We start from the raw sequence: 22847 nt of genomic DNA, 5'->3' as shown, positions 1-22847 counted from the left end.
AAAGAGATCAAAGAAAAAGGACCTATTTGTACAAAAATATTTATAGCAGCTCTTTTTGTGGTGGCCAAGAATGGGAAATTGATTGGGATAGAAGAATTGAAGGGATGCACATCAACTGCGGAATGGATGGCAGGATAAGTTGTGTTATGTGATTGTGATGGAGAACTATTGTGCTATAAGAAATGACAAGTGAGATGGCTTCAGAAAAACCTGGGAAGGCTTATATGAACTGATGCAAAGTGAAGTGAGCAGAACCAGGAGAACATTGTATACAGTAACAGCTACATTGTGTGATGATTAACTGCGAATGACTTAGGTATTCTTAGCAGCACAATGATCCAAGATAATTGCAAAGTGTGTGTGATGAAAAATGCTACCCCCCCCTCCAGAGAAAGAACTGGTGAAGTCTGAATGTAGATAAAAGCATACTATTGAAATTTTCTTTACTTTTCTTGTTTGTTTTCAGTCTGTGTTCTGTTTTTCAATATGGCTCATGTGGAAATATGTTTTGCATGGTTGCATGGGTATAATCTGTATCAAGGTGCTTGCCTTCTCAAGGAGGGTGAAGAGAAATTGAAAATCAAAATGTATTAAAGAATGTTAAAAATTGTTTTTACATGAATTCAGAAAATCTAAAATAAAAGCATTCTTTAAAAAATAAAAATAAAAAAATGAGGGGATTGGGACTAGAAAGCTTCAAAGATCCTTTCCATTTGTACGTCTATGATTCTTGAAGGGACCTTAGAACACAGTGTTAGAGTGGGAAAGAGCCTTAAACACAGATTGTAAGAGCTGGAAAGGGATATTAGAATCTTAGGACAGAGTGAGCATCATGGAGGAATACAGGAATATAGAGAGACTGGTAGGAAGAACTTGAGAACCTAGGACATGATGTTTATCTTTTTATCTGGTTGCAGAGCTGTATGCTTTTGGGAGGCCGAAAGACTACAGACATCCCCCTGGAGGGCTACCTGCTGACCCCAATTCAGAGGATTTGCAAGTACCCTCTGCTCCTCAAGGTAGTGTATAAATCTTTGTTCTTCCCTTGTCCTAATTCACAGACCTTCCCAGTCCCTGGTACTGAAGTCCTGGAACACCATGGGGGATGCCTTATAGGCTGGAGCAATGTCACCAACTGGATAGGGGCTGGCGGTGGGGGGAGCAAACATGGCAGTGGGAATAGGCTCGTGAGGAATGATTAGGTCATTGAGGTCCCTTAGACTCAGTGTCTTCTCCTTGTCTGATTGTCCACGGACGTCTCTGTGCGTGGGGAAGGGGATTAGGTCTTGCTGACCTAGGATCATTAGGCTCTTCCCGCATTTCTGGAATGAATTTCTTTCCCACCTCTACCTCTTGGAATCCTTAGTTTTTCTTCCAAAGCTACTCAAGTGCTGTCTCATATGAGGCCTTTCCTCATTTCCCTAGCTGCTTATGCCCAGCCCATCTTAGATATGTTGTGTGTACACTTGTATGCAGGGGTGTTCTGGAACTGGCTTGTACTGGCTAACAAGAGATGATTGATCTGCAAATGCTGCAGATCAGAGCTTGATTTATTATTGTTTCATTGATTGTTGAGACTTTAGAAAGTGATGGGAAAACGTGAATAATGCAGATTAAACTGGGATGTGTGTCCTCAGCAGTTTTTTCTTTTTCCTAGAGCTGGTTGTTAAACATTTACCAGCACAGCCCTGCTTCTGCGTGTCCCTGTTGTTTCCCTCAGTGGAATGTAAGCTACTTGACAGCAGCATGTCCCTAGAGCCTAGCAGCATTCTGGCACGTAGTAGGTGCTTCATAAATCACTGTTGATGATTGATGATGCACAGGAGATTCCTCTTCAGGTAGAAATTGGACCAGCTGTTGCCGGAGGGCCCTTTCAGCCCTGCCATTCTGATATTCTGAGTGATTATGAGAGCCTGAGAACTGCCTGGCAGGAGGGTTGGGCAAACAGCCCACAGGAAGCAGCGATTAAGCCTTGGGGTCGGTTTGCATTCTTGACAAAGAGCCTCCTCCATGTTTATAGTGTCCGGCTTCCCCTCAGTTGCCGCTTCCTTGATTTCTCAGCCTCCAGCTGTGTTTATTGAAGACCATAGAGGGCCAGGCATCGTGCCCTGGACGCCAGGGAGAACCTTGGGGAGACGTGGTGTTCTCTGCTCCGGATGGATCCGCTCAGGGCGCCCCTGCTTCTGGCTCTCACATGCAGAGTTGTTGCCTGAGAGAACTGTTGGCGCTGTGGGGGATTTCATCTTTTTAAAATTCTTGGGCTGTTTGGTAACATTTTCCAATTATGGGTCAAAGGCCATTTCTTCAGCTTGGATCAGCACAGCCCAAAGTACATTCATGATGTGGCTGGAGGTCAGGAGACCTACCCCTTTATTCACTAATAACACAGTAATTTATATATTATTGTGTGACCTTGGGGAAGTCGGTTTTCTACTCTGGGTCTCAGTTTCCTCCTTTGTAAATTGAGGAAGTTGGGTTAGATGATTTTGAAATGCTTTTCTAGCTCTGACATTCTCTGGTTCCCTCAGCCACTCCCCCCCACCCTTTCTTTGCAGTGGATTGCTAGTCTGACTCCTCTTCTCTAAGTCTCAGTTTATTCATCTGTACACTTGGGCCTCAGTTTCCTTACATAAAACACGAGAGGCAGGGGTTAGGGGAGACGATCACATCCAGCCCTACCCCACAGCCTCTTCATTCTTGGCCCCTCTTGTCTAATGCAGGCAGCCAGGGTCGAGGAGAGTGGGTGGCTGAGAGGGAACAGACAACGTGAAAAATGGAGAAATGACAGCCTTCTGGGGAAAAGCCAGAAAGTCTTCACTTTAATATTGCCCAAGAATAGACTGTGTGGTCTGTTTTGGCTGGATAATCCAGGGTTTCTATGATAGCGGATTAGTATTTTCTCACTCTGCTAAAGGCGCCATCTACTCTTCAAATCAAATTAGGTGTTTATTTGTCTGTTCCCATGATAGGAAGATCACATCAGCACCAACCTAGGCAGGTCATTGAATTGACTGTTAGAGCAGGAAGGAGCTTTAGTGCCTCGAATGTCAGGGCTGAAGGGGACCTTAAAACAAGGAACACAGAATAGTAGAGCTGGAAGAGACCTTGGAACACACAGTTTTAGAGCTGAATGGAAACTTAGAATTTAGAATGTCTGGAATGGAAGGCTCTCTAGAATAAATAACATAGCATGTGAGAGCTGGAAAGGGACTTTCAGCCACAGAATGTGAGAGTAAATGGCATCTCTAAGCTGAAGAGGCAGCTAGACCTGGAGTCAGAAAGAAATGAATTTAAATCCATCCTCAGATACTTAATAACTTTGTGACCGTAGACAAGTCATTTCAACTCTTTGTGCCTCAGTTTCCACATCTGTGAAATGAGAATTAATAATAGCACCTACCTCTTAGGGATGCCATAAAGATAAAATGTAAAGTACTTTGCAAACCCCAAAGTGATATAAACGCTGGCTATTATTGTTATCTCAATGGGACTTTAGAACATAGAACAGAACCGCATAGAGTCAGCTAGATTACTAGCTTGTCACCCTGGGCAAACCTTAGTTTCCTCACCTGTAAAATGAGGATAATAATTGCACCTGCCTCACAGGGTTTTTGTCAGGGTCAAAGATTTGTGAAGTTCTTAGCAAGTATTAGATGGTTAGTCAATGCTTGTTTCTTTTCTTCCTTCCTTCCTTGTGTGATTCTTGTCCATTTCTTTCTTCAGATCTTTCGCCAAGAATGTCAAATGAGCCAAAGGCCTAACTCTTTTATTGTCTATACCTGTGTGCCACTTGGGTTGTTGACTCATTAGACTGTGAAAGTTTTTTACCTTTCTTTGTATCCCTACTCCCTACCATGAAGCCTGGCAAATAGTAGGTGCTTAATAAATGCTTGTTGACTTGTTTCTTTACTCTCTGTACTTGACTGAGTATCTGCTTTACCCATTATAATTTTGCTGATGTTGTGTTTTTCACTACTTTTTACACTTACACTTACTTCTTACGCTTACACTGCTAGTGTAATAGGAGCAAAATAGGCCTTTGCTTGCTTATTCCCTCCATAAGTCTTTCTATTGCTCTTGGATCACCTGAAGTTTACATTCTTCTGAGGCCGTGGCATTTTATGATTTGAAGCCAAATAGTACACTGTTGGAATATTGGAGTTAAAGAAATGGGGTTTTGCTCTGGGGAACAATTTGAGATCATTGGACACACTGTGCAATTTCCCAAATATGATCAAATCTTTCCTGGTCTCATCATCTTTCTGAACTCCGTATTCATCTCATTGGTCATCAGCAACCCCTGTCCAAAATATGCATGCTGATGGATTTGGCTTTCCATTTGACTGAATTATATAATCTAATTATCTGCATTTTTCTCTCACTTTATTTCTTCAATGTGATTTCTGCACTGATTTTTTTGAATGATCTAGAGTTTCATTAAAAGATTATAGTGTTTTGGTACAGTGTTGAGTACATAGAAGGCACATAGGCATTTATAAATTGTTATCAATTCTCAGTGAATTCAGCTTAATGTCCTAGGTAGACAAGAGCATATGGACAATCTCACCATCCATGAAGAATCCTTCTTATATTTGAAATTTAATTATGTGTAGGATGTGTTCTGTGACATTGACTTAAAGTGATATTGGTTATTGATTCAAGTTACCTTTTTGTGTGGGAAATACTTTATTTGAAGGAAGCATTTATATCTGTGTTTTCTTCTGCTGAGTCAATTATTTTTAAATCAACCAATCACAGATACAGTAGGATCTTATAATTTCTATACCTCTTAGTCAACTGTGTAATTATGAAGACGTGGCCTGGTTTAGGAAATTGAATGTGAAAACCCATCTATTTCATTCTTGTGTTTTCCTTCAAAGATATCAGTGACTTCAGAGAGCGTTTTCTTAAGAATTTATAATGATGAGAAAGCAGGCATATATATAGTTAATAATATCTTTTCATTTGCCTTAAATTTGCTAATATAGCTATTTGTACAAAAGTACGAAGTCTATGTGTCTTGGCCAGATAGTGTTTCATCTGAAAAAAGATCTAGAATCTTGAAAGTCTGAATCAGATGTGATATAGTAGTCAGAAAAGCTAATGTGATGACAGGCTGCACATGAAGAGAGAAGGGTGGTGGTATTCTCACTAAGCATGGGGCCTGGCAATGGTGAGTGCTCGCTAAGTGCCTGTTGATTGAACAACTGACTGACTGACCAGGAGATGATAGTACAATTAAAAATTGCACTCTTCCTGGTTATCTAGGATAGTGTACTCAGTTCTGGGTGCCACATTTTAGGAAGGCCATTTATGAGCTGGAAAGGGTACAGAGGGTCAGTTGAACAGTTAAAATAGTTCCATAAAAGGACCTCTCAAAAGGATTGGAGAGATTTGGCTTGGAGAAGTTAGTGGGTGATGTGAGCGTTGACTTCACGTATTTGAAGGACTGCCATGGGGAATAGAGATTAAGCTTGTTTTGCTTGGATCCAAAAGGTATATCTTGGATCTTGAAGTGGTAGGTAGATGTGGAGGCCAATGTAAGCTTGATGTTTAATATAAAAACAAGAAACAAACTTCTTTAAAATTAGAGCTATCCAAAAAGTGAAATGAGTTAGATTAGATGGGAAGTATGATCCCCTTTAGTGTAGGTCTTGAAACAAAAGCTGAATGATCACTTGTTGGGTTTGTGATGAAGGGATTCTTGTTCAGATGTGGTTTAGAGTTGAAGGCATCTGAAACCTCTTATGTGTTTATATAGTCTTTCTTTTCTTTTGGAATCTTCTTTTTGAAAAATTGACCCCTGATAACTTTTGAAATTGTGCTGCTTCCAGCACAGATTTCTTTTGTATGTAATTAGGGCTAGCCATTCTTGACTTTCTTTTGTTAGTTGCCATTGTCATATCCTCATTTAGTACATTGGGAATGATGTCGGTTCATTCTAAATGTCCATTGATCTCACTGATGAGAACAGATGACTGTAAAGAAACCAGCAGATCGGTTCCATTTCACACTTGTTTGTTCTCCCAGTTTCATCTCAGGATTATCTGGCTTAGCTACATCTGTCTGTGAATTCTCTGCAGGCTCAATAACTTGATTGTTCCTTGATGCCACCAATACATAGTCTTCTAAAATTTTTCTCCCCAGTTTTGTAAGTGAACTTATTCCTACCAGAGTTAAGTATTGCCCTTGGCTGCTACGTTTCCTGTCTTGTGAAGGATATTAAGTGTTTTCATTCCAATGGTTTAGGACCTTGGGTCACTTTACTGTGAACCATGAGAATTGGAGCAGAAGCCCTCTGAATTCCCGCTGTTCGGTTTTTCAGTTTAGTGCTTTGTAGTGTATAGTATAGAGCTGGAGAGAGAGAGAGACAGAGAGTGTGTGTATGTGTGCATGTCTGTCCTCGTGGGTTTCATGGGTTCTCCAGGAACTTCTGCATGCGGGGCCTGGGTGTTCAGACAGAGCTGCTAAGCTGAACAGGAGGCTGCAGCTTGCAGGCAGCTTGTGTCCGTTCTAGCCACAGCATGCTAACCCAGCCTTCCGTTCTGTGTTCTGTGCTGCCCTTCATCTTTGACATTCTAAGATTCTTTGGCTTCCTTCTTGTTCATTAGGAGGGTTCACAGGAAGTCTTCAGCTTCTGTAACCTTATTTTTGTTGTCCCCAAGATGGCCTGGCCACTCCCTCACTTCTCCCCCTTTTCCCTTACTCCCCCCGTCAAACCACAGTATCTGCCTCTCCATCTTGCCTCTATGGGTTGAGAGGTTTTTGTTTTTTTTAAACATCCTGCCCACTGCCATTGTATAATGTTGGTTGGGTCACACCTCCTGTTTCTTGGTGGTGAGCAGGTAATAGGTTTATGGCAAGAGTATGAAGCAGCTCATCCTGTCAGCCATGCAGAAGTGGGAAGTGTGAGGGAGATTCTGAGTTTGATGATTAAGCGTTTTTAATCGATCAATCAAAAATATATTGACAACATCCTCTATACAAGGCACTGGCTGGAGGAAGGAGTTTTGGAGGGTATATATAGAATCACAGAATGTTAGTGCTATGTGACCATGGAATATAGAATTTTATATTTGGTTAGGACCTTAACACATATAAGGGCATAGTGGGCAGGGAAGGGAATAAACATTATTAAGCTCCTCCTATGTGCCTGGAAGTGTGCTAAGTGCTTTTACAAATATTATTTCATTTGATCCTCATAACAACCCTGTAAGGTAGGTGGTATTATAATCCCCATTTTACAGGTGAGGTTAAAGGGAAGTTAAGTGATTTTCAGGGTCGTACAGTAACAAATGTCAGAAACTGCATTTCAACTCAGTACTTCCCGACTCTAGGCCCAGAGCTCTGTCTACTGCACCACTACCTGCCTCTAAAAAAGAATAAAATACAATATTAGAGCTATAAGGAGGCCTTAGAATGCAGACATAAGAGTTCTTCTGCTATGATCTGGGTACACCTGGGGATCCCTGAGACCATTTAAGGGGGGGGGATCTGTGAGGTCAAAACTCTTTTCATAATAATACTAAGATTTATTTTTATTTTTATTTTTTATTTTATTTTTTTCAGTGAGGCATTTGGGGTTGAGTGTTTTGCCCAGGGTCACACAGCTAATAAGTGTCAAGTGTTTGGTCTGAGGCTGGATTTGAACTTAGGTCTTTCTGACTCCAGGGCTGGTGCTCTGTTCACTGTGCCACCTAGCTGCCCCTGACATTTTAATTTCTGATATGGTAAATGTATTTATTTGCTTCATTCTCGTGGTTCCTCCCATTAATTGTAATTGTTCTTTACATCATGACTAATGGGAAAAATGCTTAACATGAATGTGTATGTAGAGCCTATATCACATTGGGTGGGGGGAGGAAGTGGGAGGGGAAGAAAATTTAAAACTCAAAATCTTATGGAAGTGAATGTTGAAAACAAAAAATGAATTAATTATTAAAAAAAAGGAATGTTAAGGGGTCTCGAGAACAGAAAGTTTGAGAACTGCTTGACTAGGCGATCTCACTAGCTGATTCTTCCTTCTATCTCTAAATTCTGTGGTACTGTGAGTGCCAAATTAGGAATTAAACTTGGAGATGAGAAACTGACATTTGCTCAGGCTTTAAACCTATGATCTTATTTCTCCTTGGCTCATGGTAATGACTAATCTTAGGATTTTTGCCTATTGTATCCAGAAGAAAGGAAATACACAAGAGAGCCATTAAATCATTTGCATACGATCTGCTTGTGAACCATACCATGGATCTATTCCTAGACAGTTTGCTTTTTGGCAGATTTCAAATGCGGCATTGTCTCATTCCTCCCAGGAATGGATGGTTCGTGGGCTTTTTTTGGGTGGAAGAGGAGAACGAGTTAGATATGTCTTATCTTTTCTTCATCAACATATTCTCACTGATTTAGACAATCAGGACAGACTCACAGACCTGAGGGTTAGGGAAAGCAATGAGAAGTATTGGTCAGAAAGAGTGGTATAGTGCAGAGTGGCCTGGGCTTGGTGTTCAGAGAGACCTCGGTTCAAATCCTGACCGTTGAGAAGTAATAACCTCTCTGAGAGTTTCTTCTGCGGTTAATAATACTTTAATTACTTGCCCCAGGGGATTGTTAGGAGTATCAAGTGCGAATGTTTACAATTTAAAAAATTCCTTATACACTATAGTAATGATGATGGTAGCAGGTTCTCTCAACCAAATTGAGAGAATAGAGCAGTAGACATACTGTTGTGCCCTTGGGGAACAGAGATGAATGGGGAGATCCATGGGATAGGGCCCCTGTCCTCATTGGGATAGCTACTATTAAGGTGGAATACACTTCCCAAGCTGGTTGGGCGGCGGAGTAGAGCCTTGAGGCTTGAGCCTTGTCTGTTCTACATCCCTCAGGAAAAAGTTAGTAGGGAGTAGGTCTGGGTCTCACTGAAATGCTAAGTGCTTGCCTCATTGTCTTTCTTTCCTTTTTCATCTCTTTTCTTCCTTCTCTAACCTCTCCTCTTCTTCTTTTTATTCCTGTCCTTTACCTTTTTTCTCCCCTGTCCCTTCCCCTTTTCTCCTTTCCTCATCTTCCTCTGGGCAGTGTTGTGGAGAGGGAAAAATTAATTAGCAAGACCCTCTTAGTTTATTTTGTTTTGCTTATGAAATAAGGTCTTGGGGATGCCTAGCCTGATCTTAATTTCTTACGAACCTAGGCCTCTTGGTCAGGGAACGTATCTTTGGAGAATTATGTCTAAGACCAAGTTCAGGTCTGGGCACTTTCTTTGTAAATATTGTTGGAGGACAGATAAGCCATCTTGCCCACAGGCCCAGATGAATTGGGGTAACATCCTCTGCAGTGAGGGTACATCCTCTCTTCTTAGAAACCCTAATATTTAGCTGCTCTCTGAAACCACAGAAACTAGTGAGGCTGTTTGAAACAGCATTAGATTTTGGTATCAAGAGATCTAGTTTCTGATGCCACCTCTTCCAACTCTTCCTTTCTTGAGCCTCAGTTTTCTCCTCTGTAAAATGGCCTGAGACCAGATAATCTCTGTGGTTCTTCCCAGCTCTAAGATTCTATATTCTATGATTCCATTGGGAATACATTCTTGTGTTTAATGAATGCCACTATTAGTTCTTTAATATAGCTGACTTACAGCCTTCCTGCTGCTGTTGGAGCCCAGTTCTCCATTCTTTCTGCCCTAGTTGGAGCTGAAGAACAGTTGGCCACTTCCTTCTGTTTATTTTCTAAAATTAGGGACACTACTTCCATTCAGAAATCTTTTGTCTGGCTCTATCAGGAGCCTAGCCAGGATGTGGGTGGTGGGATTTTGTTAGTTCTATGTATTTGCTTTTCAAATTGCATTCTGAAGCAGGAAATGGGTGGACTTGAGGGGACTTGACTGTCTGGGGGCATTTTGGTTCTATTTCCAGCTTAGACTTATTGTGTGTCTTTGAACAAATCACCCAACCTTTCTAGAACTGATGCCTATCAGCTTCTCAGTCCTGTTGGAGATGAAAGAGAATCAGTGGATTTGATTTCTTGCAAGAGTGAGGATGGGACAGGGTCAAGTTGTTGTCTTTGGTATTGGGGGAAGGAGAGGCTTTGGTCTGGCATGAAGAGAACCACAGTGGGAACAGATTCTCCTCTTGAAAGGATTCTGGATAGTTTTCCCAAGAAGCTTCTATTTGGGTCAGCTTCAGTGGAGTTAAAAGGACAGTGGACTTGGAAGTCAGAAAACCTGGAATCAGGTCCTTGTCTTCTTTCTATTGTGTTTCTTTGGGCAGGCCACCTTACTTCTGTGAACCTCAGTTTCCTTATCTGTAAAATGGTTGTTACATATGCTACCCACCTCACAGAAGTCTTGTGAGGAAAGCATTTTATAACTGAAAAGCATTATAGAAATCTGTCTTCTTCCTCAAAGTTTGATATCATAGAAAGGGGTAGTGGGTTCAGAGTCTAGCCTTGGATTTTAATTCTGACTTTGTTACTTCCTTATCCACCAAGCAAGTCACTTAACAATGTTAGGCTTCAGTTTCCTCATCTCTAAAAGAGAGGAGTTGGATTCAATGATTTCTAAGGCACCTTCCAGGTCTAAATTATGATTACCTCCTTTCCCCATCCTCAGGCAAGTGTTTTAACTTGGGTTTGGAAATTCTTGCTCTCTTTCTCCACCTACTGGCCTCTTGGTACATGATCTGTGTATAGTCGTTAAGGTGGTCCGCGTGCAGCAGCTTCATGTGGTTCATCCCTTGAAGAAACCGTGAGCAGAGAAATTCGTTAGACTCCAGGACAGCCCATGGAGGGGTGATGATGTGTTTGAGGTTACACATTTTGTGACTGAGAACAAGAATTGGAATCTAGGTCCTCCAAACTCCAAATCCAGTACCTTTCTGCTGCTCAGTGTTTCACCCAGATCAGGATCTGCCTCTCCTTCCAAGAAAGCTACCCTGATCCATCCTAGTAAGACCTTTGCTGAACTCAGCAGCTCTGGAGAGTCAGAAATACAGCTTGATTCTTGACTGTTCTCTTTGTGAATTCTGTCTCCACAGTTTAGACTATAAGTTGTATAAGGGGAGAACCTGGGACAGAATTCCAAGTGGGCCTCTGAGGAAGTTTGTTATTGGCTAGATGATCCTGGGGCTGAGTTTGTCATCCATTAGTTTACTGAAGCTAGAGAGTCGTGTTGGGATCAGACTGTGGACGTTCCCAAGTATTCTTGAGTCTCCGATTTCTTCTCAGTAAAATGTGGCTTCCTCCTGTGAATTATTATTTATGCTTCAATGTGTGATGCACAGTAGAGTTTTGAATCTCTTCCCACTTGGCTCCCAAGGCAATAGCCCATCATGTCCATTTATGCTATTCCGTTTTTAGGGTGGACCCATGGTGTATTACTACTAGGGCCCATTATTGTAGAAGGGTCGTAGAAGAGGGATATAGTTTTACCCAAGGTTGGTGGCAAGACTAGAACTCATGACTTATAGTCCACTGCTCAGCCTATCACTGTATTATATAGAGTGGGAAATGAGGCTGGATATGTAAGTTGGAATCAGACTTTGGAGATCCCCCAATGCCATTCTGGTCTTAGTGGCAGTTTGGTACAGGGAAAAGAACACCTTGGAATCAAGAGACCTGGGTTCTAGTTCTGGCTTTCATGTTTACTACCTAGGTGACCCCAGACAAATCACTTGGACTGTCTGAGCTTCAGTTTCCTCATCGGGAAGCTAGATGTAAGAATGTTCAACCAATTTCCTTCATAGCATTGTTGTAAGGGAAGCACTTTGTCAAAATGAAAACAGTGTGGAAATATGAATTATTTACCTCATGTTATCCCCTGGTTTCATCTGGAGAGTCTCATCTTCTGTGCCAGGCAAATAGTAGGTGCTCACTAATGCTTATGGACTGATGGACTGAGGAGAGGAGGGAGGTAGTGTGGTTTAGTGGTATTAGTGTCAGAATCAAAGGATGCGATATTGAATTCTTGCTCTGCTACTTTCTGCCTGGGTGAAGTTGGGTAAGTCACTTCCTCTTTCTGGGTTTCAGTTTCCTCATCTCCAACATGAGTATTTATAGGAGATGCTCTCCCCAGGTCCCTCGGAGCTCAAACGTTCTATATGCTAAGGCCCCTTCCTGTTATTTGTTCTGTGCACCAGGTAGGGTGCACTTGTATCAATTGCTATTATTTTGTTCCTGGATGTAGTTTTTCAATTTAAAAAAATTTTAAAATCACTTAAGAGACTAATCTCACTTCCCATGCTTGAGCTGTTGTTTGTGTTTCCAGCCTGTCAAGAGCAAAATCTCTGGAGACCACGTTCAGTTTCATTTCCCTGTCCTCCATCTTGAGTCTTCTTAACTAGATCGCAGCATTTGACACCTTACACCTCTCCTTACCCCCCTTACTCTTTCCTCTCCAGTTTTGGGATATTGTTCTCTTGTTTTTCCTAATTGTACCTCTTCTTCTCAGACTCCTTTCCTGGTTCTTCAAACATGTCATACCCACTAACTGTGAGTGTCCTTCAAAAGAGGGCTTTAGCTTACATATATATTTTTTAAAGTTAAATTGTATTTTTTCAATTAATAAGCATTTATTTTCCTCCTATCTCCTCCCTCAACTAAAAAAGGAAAAGAAAAGCCTTTCTAACATAGGTAGCATAAAGCAAAACAAATATCCATAGAGTCATATTCCGTGTGTGTGTGTGTGTTGTGTGTGTGTGTGTGTGTGTGTGTAATCATTCTACATACTTACATCAGCTTGGTCAGGAGATGGGTAGCATTCTTCATCATCAGTCCTTTGGAATAATGTTTGATTATTATGTTGATTAGGTTTTGCTTTTTAAAGTTTTTACAATATAAATTGTTTTCCTCGTTCTTCCCATGTCCTAGGTCTTCTTCTCTTGTCCCTTTATACTATCTTATTATATGTCCCCTTCTCTCTATTCACACAGCCACAACCCTAGTCAGGCCCTTCTAACCTCTTGCCTAGATTATTGAAATAGTCTTCTCACTGGTCTTCCTGCCTCAAATCTATCCCCCACCCAACCCATTCTCCACTCTGCTGCTAAGGTGAATTTTCTAACGAGCAGGTCTGACTGTGTCACCTCTCCTGCTCAGTGAACTCTGATGGCTCCCTGTTACCTCCAGGATCAAATATAAAAGCCTCTCTGTAGAGCCTTTAAAGTTTTTTATAACCTAGACCTTTTATACTAAAATTTCTAGTCTTCTTATATTTTACTTCTTTTTACACTGTTATCCCGCTACACTGGTCTATTTGCAGTTCTTTGAAGACATCATTCCATCTCTTATCTGTGTGCATTTGCATTGGCTCTCCTGCCTTGGATGAGCACATCGGGGTCGTGATATTAGAGTTTAAATGTGATAGCTTTACTGTTAATAGTGGAAAAACAATTTGCTGTAAAATATTTAAAGATCTTTTTTTTTTTTTCATTTTTTGATCTATTTTTGCTTAGTTTCACCCTTTTCTGTTCTTGGGATGATTTGACTTATTTGGCCCTCTTATCAAGTTTTCTTTAAAATTCTTTTCTCCTACTTAATCTCTTCTCCTCACTTCTTGCTTTTTTGAGTCAGTATTGCTCATAATCTTCTACCAACCTCTTCTGTAAGCATTGACAAATGAGTTTATATTCTAAAGCACTGTTGCCCTTGTCTGTCTTATTTCTCTTTTTGACAAGGAATTAAGTGTTTGCTGGCTGATGTGGTATCTAGACTGTTTTGGGTCTCCTTTATTTTGGTGAGTGATTTGCATTGGGTTGACTTCCTTAGGAAATGATTGTAATCTGTGGTGATGTCTGTTCTTTTATCCATTTCCATTTTTTCTGCCTTGAAAGCTTAATTTTGTTGGTCAGATTAGAGTTGTTTTAATTTAATCAAAGCATATGTTAATTTAATTTGGAAGGTTGTATCAAATAAAAATTCTCTACCTGTTCGTCTTTGCCAGCAGATGTCTTGCATGGTAGTATTTTTCAAAATGCTCTTAATTAGCACTGCAGTATGAGATGACCACGTCCCCCATGAAATTATTCTTGTTGCCTTTGAAAACATGATAAAACTCCACCAATTCCTTCACTTTGCTTATCTTTTCAAGGAGAACCTGATTGGTTACCTGTCTGGCCAGATGTCTGAAGTCTTTCAAAATTGTTCGCCCTTACCATGTTTATTGTGAACCCCCTCCTGTTACAGATAAGGAAACTGAACCTCAGAGCAACTGAGTGACTTGCCTAAGCTTACACAGATAGTAAATATCAGAGGTGGACTTGAACCCAGATCTTCTGTAAGCTCCCCATCCCCCCCCCCAAGCAGTCCTCCTGGGGGTGTTCTGAGGATCAAATGAGATGATATATATAAATCACTTTATGGACTATCAAATACCATATTAATATGAGATGATGTTATTTGTTACCTTAAGTAAAAACTGCATTCTATATTGTTCATTTATTGAAAGTCAAGATTGACTGACTGTATTGGGCCCCTTATTCCAAGTAGGAACATACTCACTTGCTGCCATCAGCCTTACTGTTGCCTGGAAACCATCTCACTACTCCAGCCCATCTTGACTTCTTCCTTTGATGAACTTCTCTTATTCTTATGATCTGATGTTACAGTTAAGCAGTTGATTCTCCATAGTCTTGTGCTGTCCTTTGGCTCTTTCATGGGCGTTTCCGAAGGGTCCTTCCAGAGACTCAGTTTTCTCCAGCGCAAGTCTAGGGACACACTCTATACTCAGTAAATGGGTTTCATCAGGGCTTGTTATGGTTTCATAGCTTCTGGCTGAAGACCATTGGAAATATTCAAAGCAAAATTGAAGTAAAATGTGGCCTTCAGATGTGGTCATAAAGCTTCAGGCTGGGCAGAATTAAAGGGATTTTCTGAGTCTTCCAAAGCAAAACATTTTGGAGTTGTTTTTAAGGAGGAAATCATAAGACCAGTAGATCACTGTGATGAATCAACTGAAGTGTCTAAATATCTTAACCTTTTCTGTGTCATAGGCCCCTTTGACAGTTTGGTAAAGCTCTGGATCCCATTTCAAGATAATGTTTTTAAATGCATCAAATAAAATACATAAGATTATAAAAAATTTAATATAAAAATATTTAAGAAATAAATTCATGGACTATTCTAGGTTAAGAATTCCCAGTCTAAAGAAACCTCAGCTCTGATGGAATCTAAATTGTCTAATGCAAAGAGACTGATAAAGATAATATGTACCTATGTTAGACAGTGAGTAATTTACCTTTTCTTGGATGTTTCCTGAATGATGGCAGATGCTTATTGGTTGATTTCTTTGGGGAAAAAAAAGGGAAAGAGAAAAATGAAGGTAGCAGTCTTGGTTTTTGGAACCTCACGTTTTTGCAGGTGTTCCCAAGGCAGGTGACATCCTCAGCTCTCCGATTTGCAGGGTTATTTAGCTAAACATCTCCAAGGTCTCATAATTGTTAGTTGGGCTTAATGACAGATAATATTATTGGAGTGAAATGGCTTCTATCCTTGTCCAGGCACCTCTCTTTTAGGTTGAAACTCACTCATTTCTTATCTGACAGCCTGGGCTGATATCATCATCATCATCGTCAGTAGCAGTAATAACAACAACATTAGCAGCTAGCGTGTGTGCGTGTGTATGCGTGCGTGTGTGTGTGTGTGTAGTGTCGTGTAGTGTCTACTCTGTGCTAAGGGCTTTACAAATGTTATTATCTCATTTAATCCTCACAACTCCCCTGGGAGGAAGGGGATATTATTAACTCCATTTTACAGTTGGGGAAACAGAGGCAGAGGTTTGATGATGTGTTCAGCTTTGTATAGCTGAGAAGTATCTGAGGCCAGTTTTGAACTCAGGTCTTCCTGTCATCAGGCACAGTGTTCTCTCTTTTGGGTCACCTACCTGTCTCTGGGGTAGCGCTTTGCTCTTTCACCTAGACCAGGGGTGGGGATTTGTTCTGTGGAGTTTGGATTCAGTCAGAGGGCCACACTTGAGGACCTAGAGGGCCACATGTGGCCTCGAGGCTGCAGGTTCCCTACCCCTGACCTAGATGGTGTTACCTTTGTGAACAGCTCGTGTGGAGTGCACCCGCTGTTCAGGGATGTGCTGAGCCACTTCTCACCATGGGAGTTATCAAACATTTATAAGCACAGCACAGTGTGCTTCTCTGGTCTATCCTCTGTGCAATCATCCCATGGCTGCTTCTAGGACCCTAGAATTTAAAGCTGTAAGGGACCTTTCTAGCATAGCCCACAGACCTCAGTTGCACCATGGAGTGCCCTTCCAGCTCTCACTTGCACTGCCATAGGGTCCCTTTCTAGTTCTACCATGCAAGTAGTTTTTCATCATCTGCTCAGATGGACTGGAGATTCTGTGAGGACTGGACCTTTTCCTCTCCTTCTGCCATAGACACTAGAAGAGGGTTGAACTCACGATGGGTAACTTGAGGAAGCTTTGTCGATCATTTGGTTAATCTTTTTCTCTGCCTCAGGAACTGGCAAAGAGGACTCCAGGAAAGCACCCTGACCATCCTGCTGTTCAGAGCGCCTTGCAGGCCATGAAGACTGTCTGCACCAATATCAATGAGACCAAGAGGCAGATGGAGAAGTTGGAGGCCCTGGAACAGCTGCAGTCGCACATTGAAGGATGGGAGGTAGTGGGGCGAGCCCACCTTGGGGCTGGGCTCGAGGGCTCAGGAACTTGGGTGGGATGGGGGCCTCCTGAGGACAGGGTAGATTGGAGCTTACTTTTGCTGCATGAGTAAATCCAGTCCAGGTGTGGGGATTAGGGGCGAGAATAATTAAGGTCAGTCCCTTGCTAGCCCAACATTTTTCAAATCACTAAGCCTCCTCTGTTCAAACAGTTCTGTTGAGGAAGCAGTTTTATCATCAAATCGAATTTTATTTTATTTTTAAATTTTCTAGGCATTATTTTTTCACCTTCATGTGACTTTTAAAGGGTTAGTTGGACCAAGACAATATTTTTTCTTCTCCAAATGCTTACTGGCTCCCTAGTGCCTTGAGGAAAAAGTACAGATTCACCCGTCTGGCATTTAAAGCCTGTCATAATCCAGATCCAAGAGAACGTTATGCATTCTTCATGGGAGCCTGTTTACATCTCTTGCTTCCATGCCTTCCAGGCTGACCAGTTCCATGTCAGGAATGGACTTCCTCATCTCTCTTTCCTAAAACCGGAAGTTTCCTTCAAGGCTTAACTAATGTACTCCTTCCTGGTAATCCCCTCACTTGTTGGTGCTCTTTTCTTCCTCCTTAAACTCATCTATTTATGCATTGAATCTCCCCCTTACCCCACCTTACCCCTCTCTCCCCCTCTTCCTGCAGGGTTTTGGAGGGCAGGGACTAGAGCAGGGACTAGGCATTATAGATTAGCTATAACCATAATAAGAAAAAATCGGGGTCTCTGTTCTTTGTCTGAAGGGGACTCTCATTCCACAAAGTCCTTTGTCACCCAGCTGGGAGTGTTACAGTTTAGAGTCCCACTTCCACCCAGCACATTGGACCTTGCAAGTTTTTTTTAAGTACCTGAGCTTCAAGAATGTCTGAGGAGGGAGGGCTTGCAACCTGCTTGGTTTAACAGAGTGCATTTAGCAGAGAAGTCCATGGGCTCAGCACTGAAACTCACAGGGTCCTCCTGTGGTCACAGAACTATCCTTCGGCCCCTACACTGCTAGTGCTAATTTTCTCCCTGAGGGCCTGTGGCTGGGGACCCCGGAACAGCCTAATTTTTCCAGCTGTGATGTGGAGGCCATGCTAACTTCAGTCTCACCAGACACCTTTCAGTCAGTATCAGCTTCAAAAACCGTTTGAGGGCAGGGAATGAGGAAGCTGTGGCAGTCATCTGGACATGAGGAATGTCACAAGCTCTCTTTCCAGCCCTTAGGCTCTGTTTGCTTGGTTCTTATTTAGTCATGGCCGAAGAAAATAAACCTCTCTATCCAGTCTGTTTTTTTAAAAACAACAACAAAAAAACCCCCAACAACAACCCAATAATTTTGTCTTGGGGCAGGAGCAGATCCTGAGAGCAAAAGGGATCTTGGGCCATTTAGTCTGATGTCATTATTAGGACACAGGGAGAAGAAGGCCAAGGTCATCCAGGTAATTATCAGAGGCAGGATTTGAACTTATGGCCTCAGACTGCAGAGGCAAATGGTTTTTCCAGTGTACCCCACTGCCTCAGGGTTTATCAATGGAATCTGAGAATCTGGGCCTCTGAAGAGCTAGAGGGGAGAGGAGAGATGATCTAATCTAATTCTCCCTCATTGTATTGTCCAGAGGAAGAGGCAGAACCCCAAAAGAGAAAGGAACTTGCCTGAGATTACACAAAAATTTGGCTAAACCTCCTTGTTTCTGTATTAGAGCTCTTTTCATTGCATCAAATTATCTACTATCAACAAATTTTTTTAAGTATTTACCATTTACAAGAGACTTGTGCTGTGTCCTGGGGAAACAGAGATTTAAAAATGGCAGTTCCTCCCTGGGGACTCTACCTGGTGAGAGATGGAAGATAAACACGTAGATGATTCAGGATAAGAAGAGAGCCAAAGCGCTGGAGGAAAGTTAAGGAGGTATAGATGTCTTTCAGCTAGGTGGCTCAGTGGATAGTGTGCTCGGCTTGAAATCAGCCCATCTTCCTGAGTTCAAATCTGGCCTCAAACACACATTTATTAACTGTGTGACCCTGGGCAAGTCACATAACCCTGCTTACCTCAGTTTCCTTGTTTGTAAAATGAGCTGGAGAAGGCAATGGCAAACTACTCCAGTATCTTTGCTAAGAAAACCCCATATGGGGTCATGAAGAGTCAGACATAACTAAAAAACAACTTGGCTGTGTGGGAGGACTCAGGGAGGGAAACCTGAAAGGAAGAGAAGGGTTTCAAAAGGCAACAAGAGGGGGAGCATATGTTCTAGCCTTAGAGGAATAACCCATGAGAATATCTGGAGGCAGGAGAAGATGGGAGGAGTCAATAGATCAATAGACATTTAGCACCTAATATGTGCCAGTCTGGAGATACAAATTAAAAAAAAAATAGTCCCTGCTTTCAAAGAGTTTACCGTCTATTTGGGTGAGACAGTACATGGAAGGAGGCTTGTAAAGGTGGGTGGGATGGGTGGTGCTCAGTGAATGAGGGTGTTCAAGGAGTCTAAAGCTAGCAGAACAGTTGATGGAAAAGAGTTAGCCTTAAGGTTCTGAGCCTCTCTAAAGGAAGACTTTGAGAGTTTATTGCTCAGCCCTCCAGTCCAAGGAGAGAGCCAGCTGAGAGGGTGTTCGGCATCAAAGCTGTCAGTCTGTGATGATGAGATTAGCCTGGGGAAGGTGTGTTGTCTGGAGCAGAACAGCTGATGGCAAATGAAAGGTGATTGGGCAAGGGCTAATAATCTCGTTTTGTTAAAAGGCTTGAATGGGAGTAGTGGGAAATAAAGCTAGAAAGGTAGGTTCAAGAGAGTTTAAGGAGTCCTTAAATGCCAGGCCTAGGAATTTTATAGTTAATTTATGAGTCCCAGTCCAATACATTGTCATCACATCACACTGTCCTTAGACATCCTGGAAATGTTCCACAACGTTGAGACTGTGCCTTCACCAGTATCATTTTATTCCTTCTCTGGTCCTGAGATTCTGGTCCAGGTCTTATGTGAGGGTCAGTATTATACTTAATATGTCTTTGCCTGTTTCCCACATCTCCTGTACAGTTAGGGTTTAGTTCAGTCCCCCAGTGTCCAGTGAAAGAATGTTAGAGAGATTAGCCTGAAGGCTAATCCTAGCACTGTCAAAGTAACTCTCTGAGTGACCTTGGATAAGTTATTTCCATTCTCGTGGCTTCTGCTTTCTTATCTGTAAAATAGGAGGGTTGGACTAAGTCCTCCAGACTTATAATCTACTATATTCTCTGATTTACCAAATGCCTATTCTCAAAGCCAGTGGTAGGGTAGGTAAGGTAGGTAGTTTCTCAGGATGTAGTGTACTGGGTGGGACAGTGGAGGCAGGGCAGGGGTGGAAATGAATGCTATTTTAAAATCTTTCTTTTTATAATTGCACATATTTTTAGCACCAGAAAAATCTACTCTCCATGACCTTTAGATATGTATTTTGTGAAGAGGAAGAGGGTAAGCATATTTAGAATTGGGAGTCATTTTAGAGATCATCTAGGCCAACTCCATTTTATAGATGTAGAAACTGAGACCCAGACAGGGAAGATTAACTTGTCCCAGGCTACACAGGTTGTTAGTAAAAGATCTGGGATTCGAATTGGCTTTAATCCAAGTCTGGTGCTCTTTCTGCTTCTTACAGTGGAGATCTCAAAGCCTACAGGGTCCCAATGATCCCTGCCCTCATAGAACTTATAGTTCTATTAGGGGAGAAAGCGGATAAGAGTCATGAATAGAAGGGGCAGAAGGCACTAGGAGAATTTGGAATTATACCTGCCCAACCATCTACCCCATTCCAGAGCGTTTGGCTATTTTAATGGGCCTCCAATTTCTAAATGGCCCCCTGGGGACCAAAGTAGTTGGCTTAACAGTATTGTGCTCACAGGCTGTGGTCTGGTTAGATTCTGAGGCTGGCAAATGGAACAGAGGATTTTAGAACTGATGACAAGTGAGGATTGTTCGTTGCTCATGGTGATGGTGGTAGGATTGCCTCTGAAGACCCTTTCAGATCTAATTCCATGATTCTCTGACTGGTGTTGCTGGCTGGGGCTGAGGCTGTCTCTAATGGGAAATTCTCCAGCCCTTGGCTAGCAACAACTAGAATTCAGCTGAGGGTATGATTTCTTGCCTTCCAAGTCAGTTCTCTTTTTCTAGGAATAGTCAAATCAGCAGGTCACATTAGTGAAGAGACTTCCTTTTAAGTTATGTAAACAGTCAGTTGGGGAGGGAGAAGACCACAGACAACTTCCCCTCCCCTTATTTTCAAAGGGAGAACACATCATGTTTCTTCCCTTCTCCGGTCCATCCTGCACAGACTGTCCAATTAATCATCTTCAGATTTTGCTTTCCTCACATTACTTCCTCTGGTCAAAAACCTTCAGTGACTGCTTCGTTCCTGCACAGTGAATTTGTTTGTCATTCAAGGCCCTCTGCAGTCTGGTCCTCGTTTACCTTTCTAGCACTTTCTGAGCACTCCCTAGGCAGGTTGACTGACTTCCAGTGAGATTGGTCTCCTCATTGTTTCCTTTTGCTCAAATGGTTATATCCTCTGCTTGGAAAGCTTTCTTTATTCCTCTGTACTTACAATAATAATGATAATAATAGCTCACGTTTATATGATGCTTACTCTGTGCCAGGCACTATGCTAAGCACTTTACAGTTTGATCATTTGATCTTCACAAAAACGTTGGGAGGTTGGTGCTATTATTATTCCAGTTTTACTGTTGAGAAAACTGAGGCACAGAGATTTAGTGACTTGCCCAAAGTCACATAGCTAGTAAGTGTCTGAGGCCAGAGTTGAACTCTGACTTTAGGCCCAGCACTCTGTCTACTGCACCACCTACTTAGCTGAGTTCTCTCCATCCTTGGAAGCCTAATTGATCATATTTGGAGTGTCATTCCCAGTTCTGCATTGAAATACAGGAGGTCCTTTGATGACCTAGAGCTTTCTAGAAGACATGACCAGAACAGGAAGGAATATTGAAACCATGCCATATAAGGATTGGATGAGAGAGTGAAGGGTGTTTAGCCTGGAGGAAAAGAGACTTTTGGGGGTCATAGTAGTTGTCTTCAAGTTTTTCAAGAGCTGTCATGTTGAAGAGACTTTAGATTTCTGCTTCACTCTGTGGGTAGACTTGGAGAGGTAGGGAAGTAGATATTGATTCAGTATAAAGGAGTACTTCCTAGAAGATAGAGCTGTCCATAAGCAGAATAGGTGCCCTCGATCTTTTCCCTCTCCTTCCCCTCCTCTTATCTTATCCCCTCACCCTATTAGGAGCCATCTTTGTACAGCTGTGCAAAAGGTCTCTGAACTTGAGAGTTCAAAGAACCTAGGTTTTTCTTTTATTTTTCTTTTATTTTTAATTTTTTAGGCAGTTGGGGCCCACGGTCACGTAGCTATTAAGTGTCAAGTGTTTGGTCTGAGGTTTTGAACTCAAGTCCTCCTGACTTCAGGGCCGTTGCTCTATCTGCTGCACTACCTGGCTGCCCCAGAACCTAGGTTTGAGTCATGACTATGATACTTACCAACTGTGTGACATCTAACAAGTCACTCTCCCTTTCTGAGCCTCAATTTTCTCATCTATAAAATGACTGGGTATTATATGATTATTTATATTGTCTCCCCTGATGAAAGAGAAGTTTACCTTGATGGCAGGGATTTAATTTTTGTCTTTTTATCCCCAGAACCCTGCAGTATGCCTGTCACGTAATAAATATTTGCTGATTAATTGATCTTCAGTGATTCCTTGAATGAAAGGTTGTGGAGTAGCATCGTGTGAAGGGTTGTGGGGTCAAAAGCCTGAGATTTAATTCCCAACTCTGACTAGTTGTATGACTTTGGAAAATCCACTTAACTTACTAGTTTCTCTATTTGTAAAATGAGGAGAATGTTTGCATTCCGCACGTCACAAGGTTGTTGTGAAAGAAACAGCTTTTTAAACCTAAAAGCACTATGAAAGTGTGAGTTACTATTATTTCTCTCTGTGAACCTTACTTTCGTCTTCTATAAAATATATAGGAATATTTCTTACAGTACTTCTGTAAGAATGCAGTGGAAAGACCTCTCCATCCATCCATCCATCCATCCATCCATCCATCCATCCATCCATCCACCAGGCATTTATTAAGCACTTACCATATTCTGAGACTCCAAAGCAAAAAGTCCTTCCCTTCAAGCAGCTTACATTCCCGGTGACATTAGCAGCACAGAAGTAGGCCTGATT

General features: G+C 41.8%; 1 protein-coding gene across 1 annotated transcript in view; it reads left to right on the top strand.

Moving 5' to 3' along the window:
- Positions 1-22847, top strand: part of PREX1 (phosphatidylinositol-3,4,5-trisphosphate dependent Rac exchange factor 1) — a 236144-nt gene that overhangs the window by 108004 nt on the left and 105293 nt on the right. Inside the window, 2 exon segments of the mRNA XM_020984168.2 lie at positions 918-1019; positions 16452-16613. Of these exon segments, the coding sequence (XP_020839827.1) occupies positions 918-1019; positions 16452-16613 (264 nt within the window).

This window comes from Phascolarctos cinereus, unplaced genomic scaffold, assembly GCF_003287225.1.
Source record: "Phascolarctos cinereus isolate Bilbo 61053 unplaced genomic scaffold, phaCin_HiC Scaffold_2;HRSCAF=192, whole genome shotgun sequence".
NCBI classification, from domain to species: Eukaryota; Metazoa; Chordata; class Mammalia; order Diprotodontia; family Phascolarctidae; genus Phascolarctos; species Phascolarctos cinereus.
This window is presented reverse-complemented; position numbering and strand designations above follow the sequence as displayed.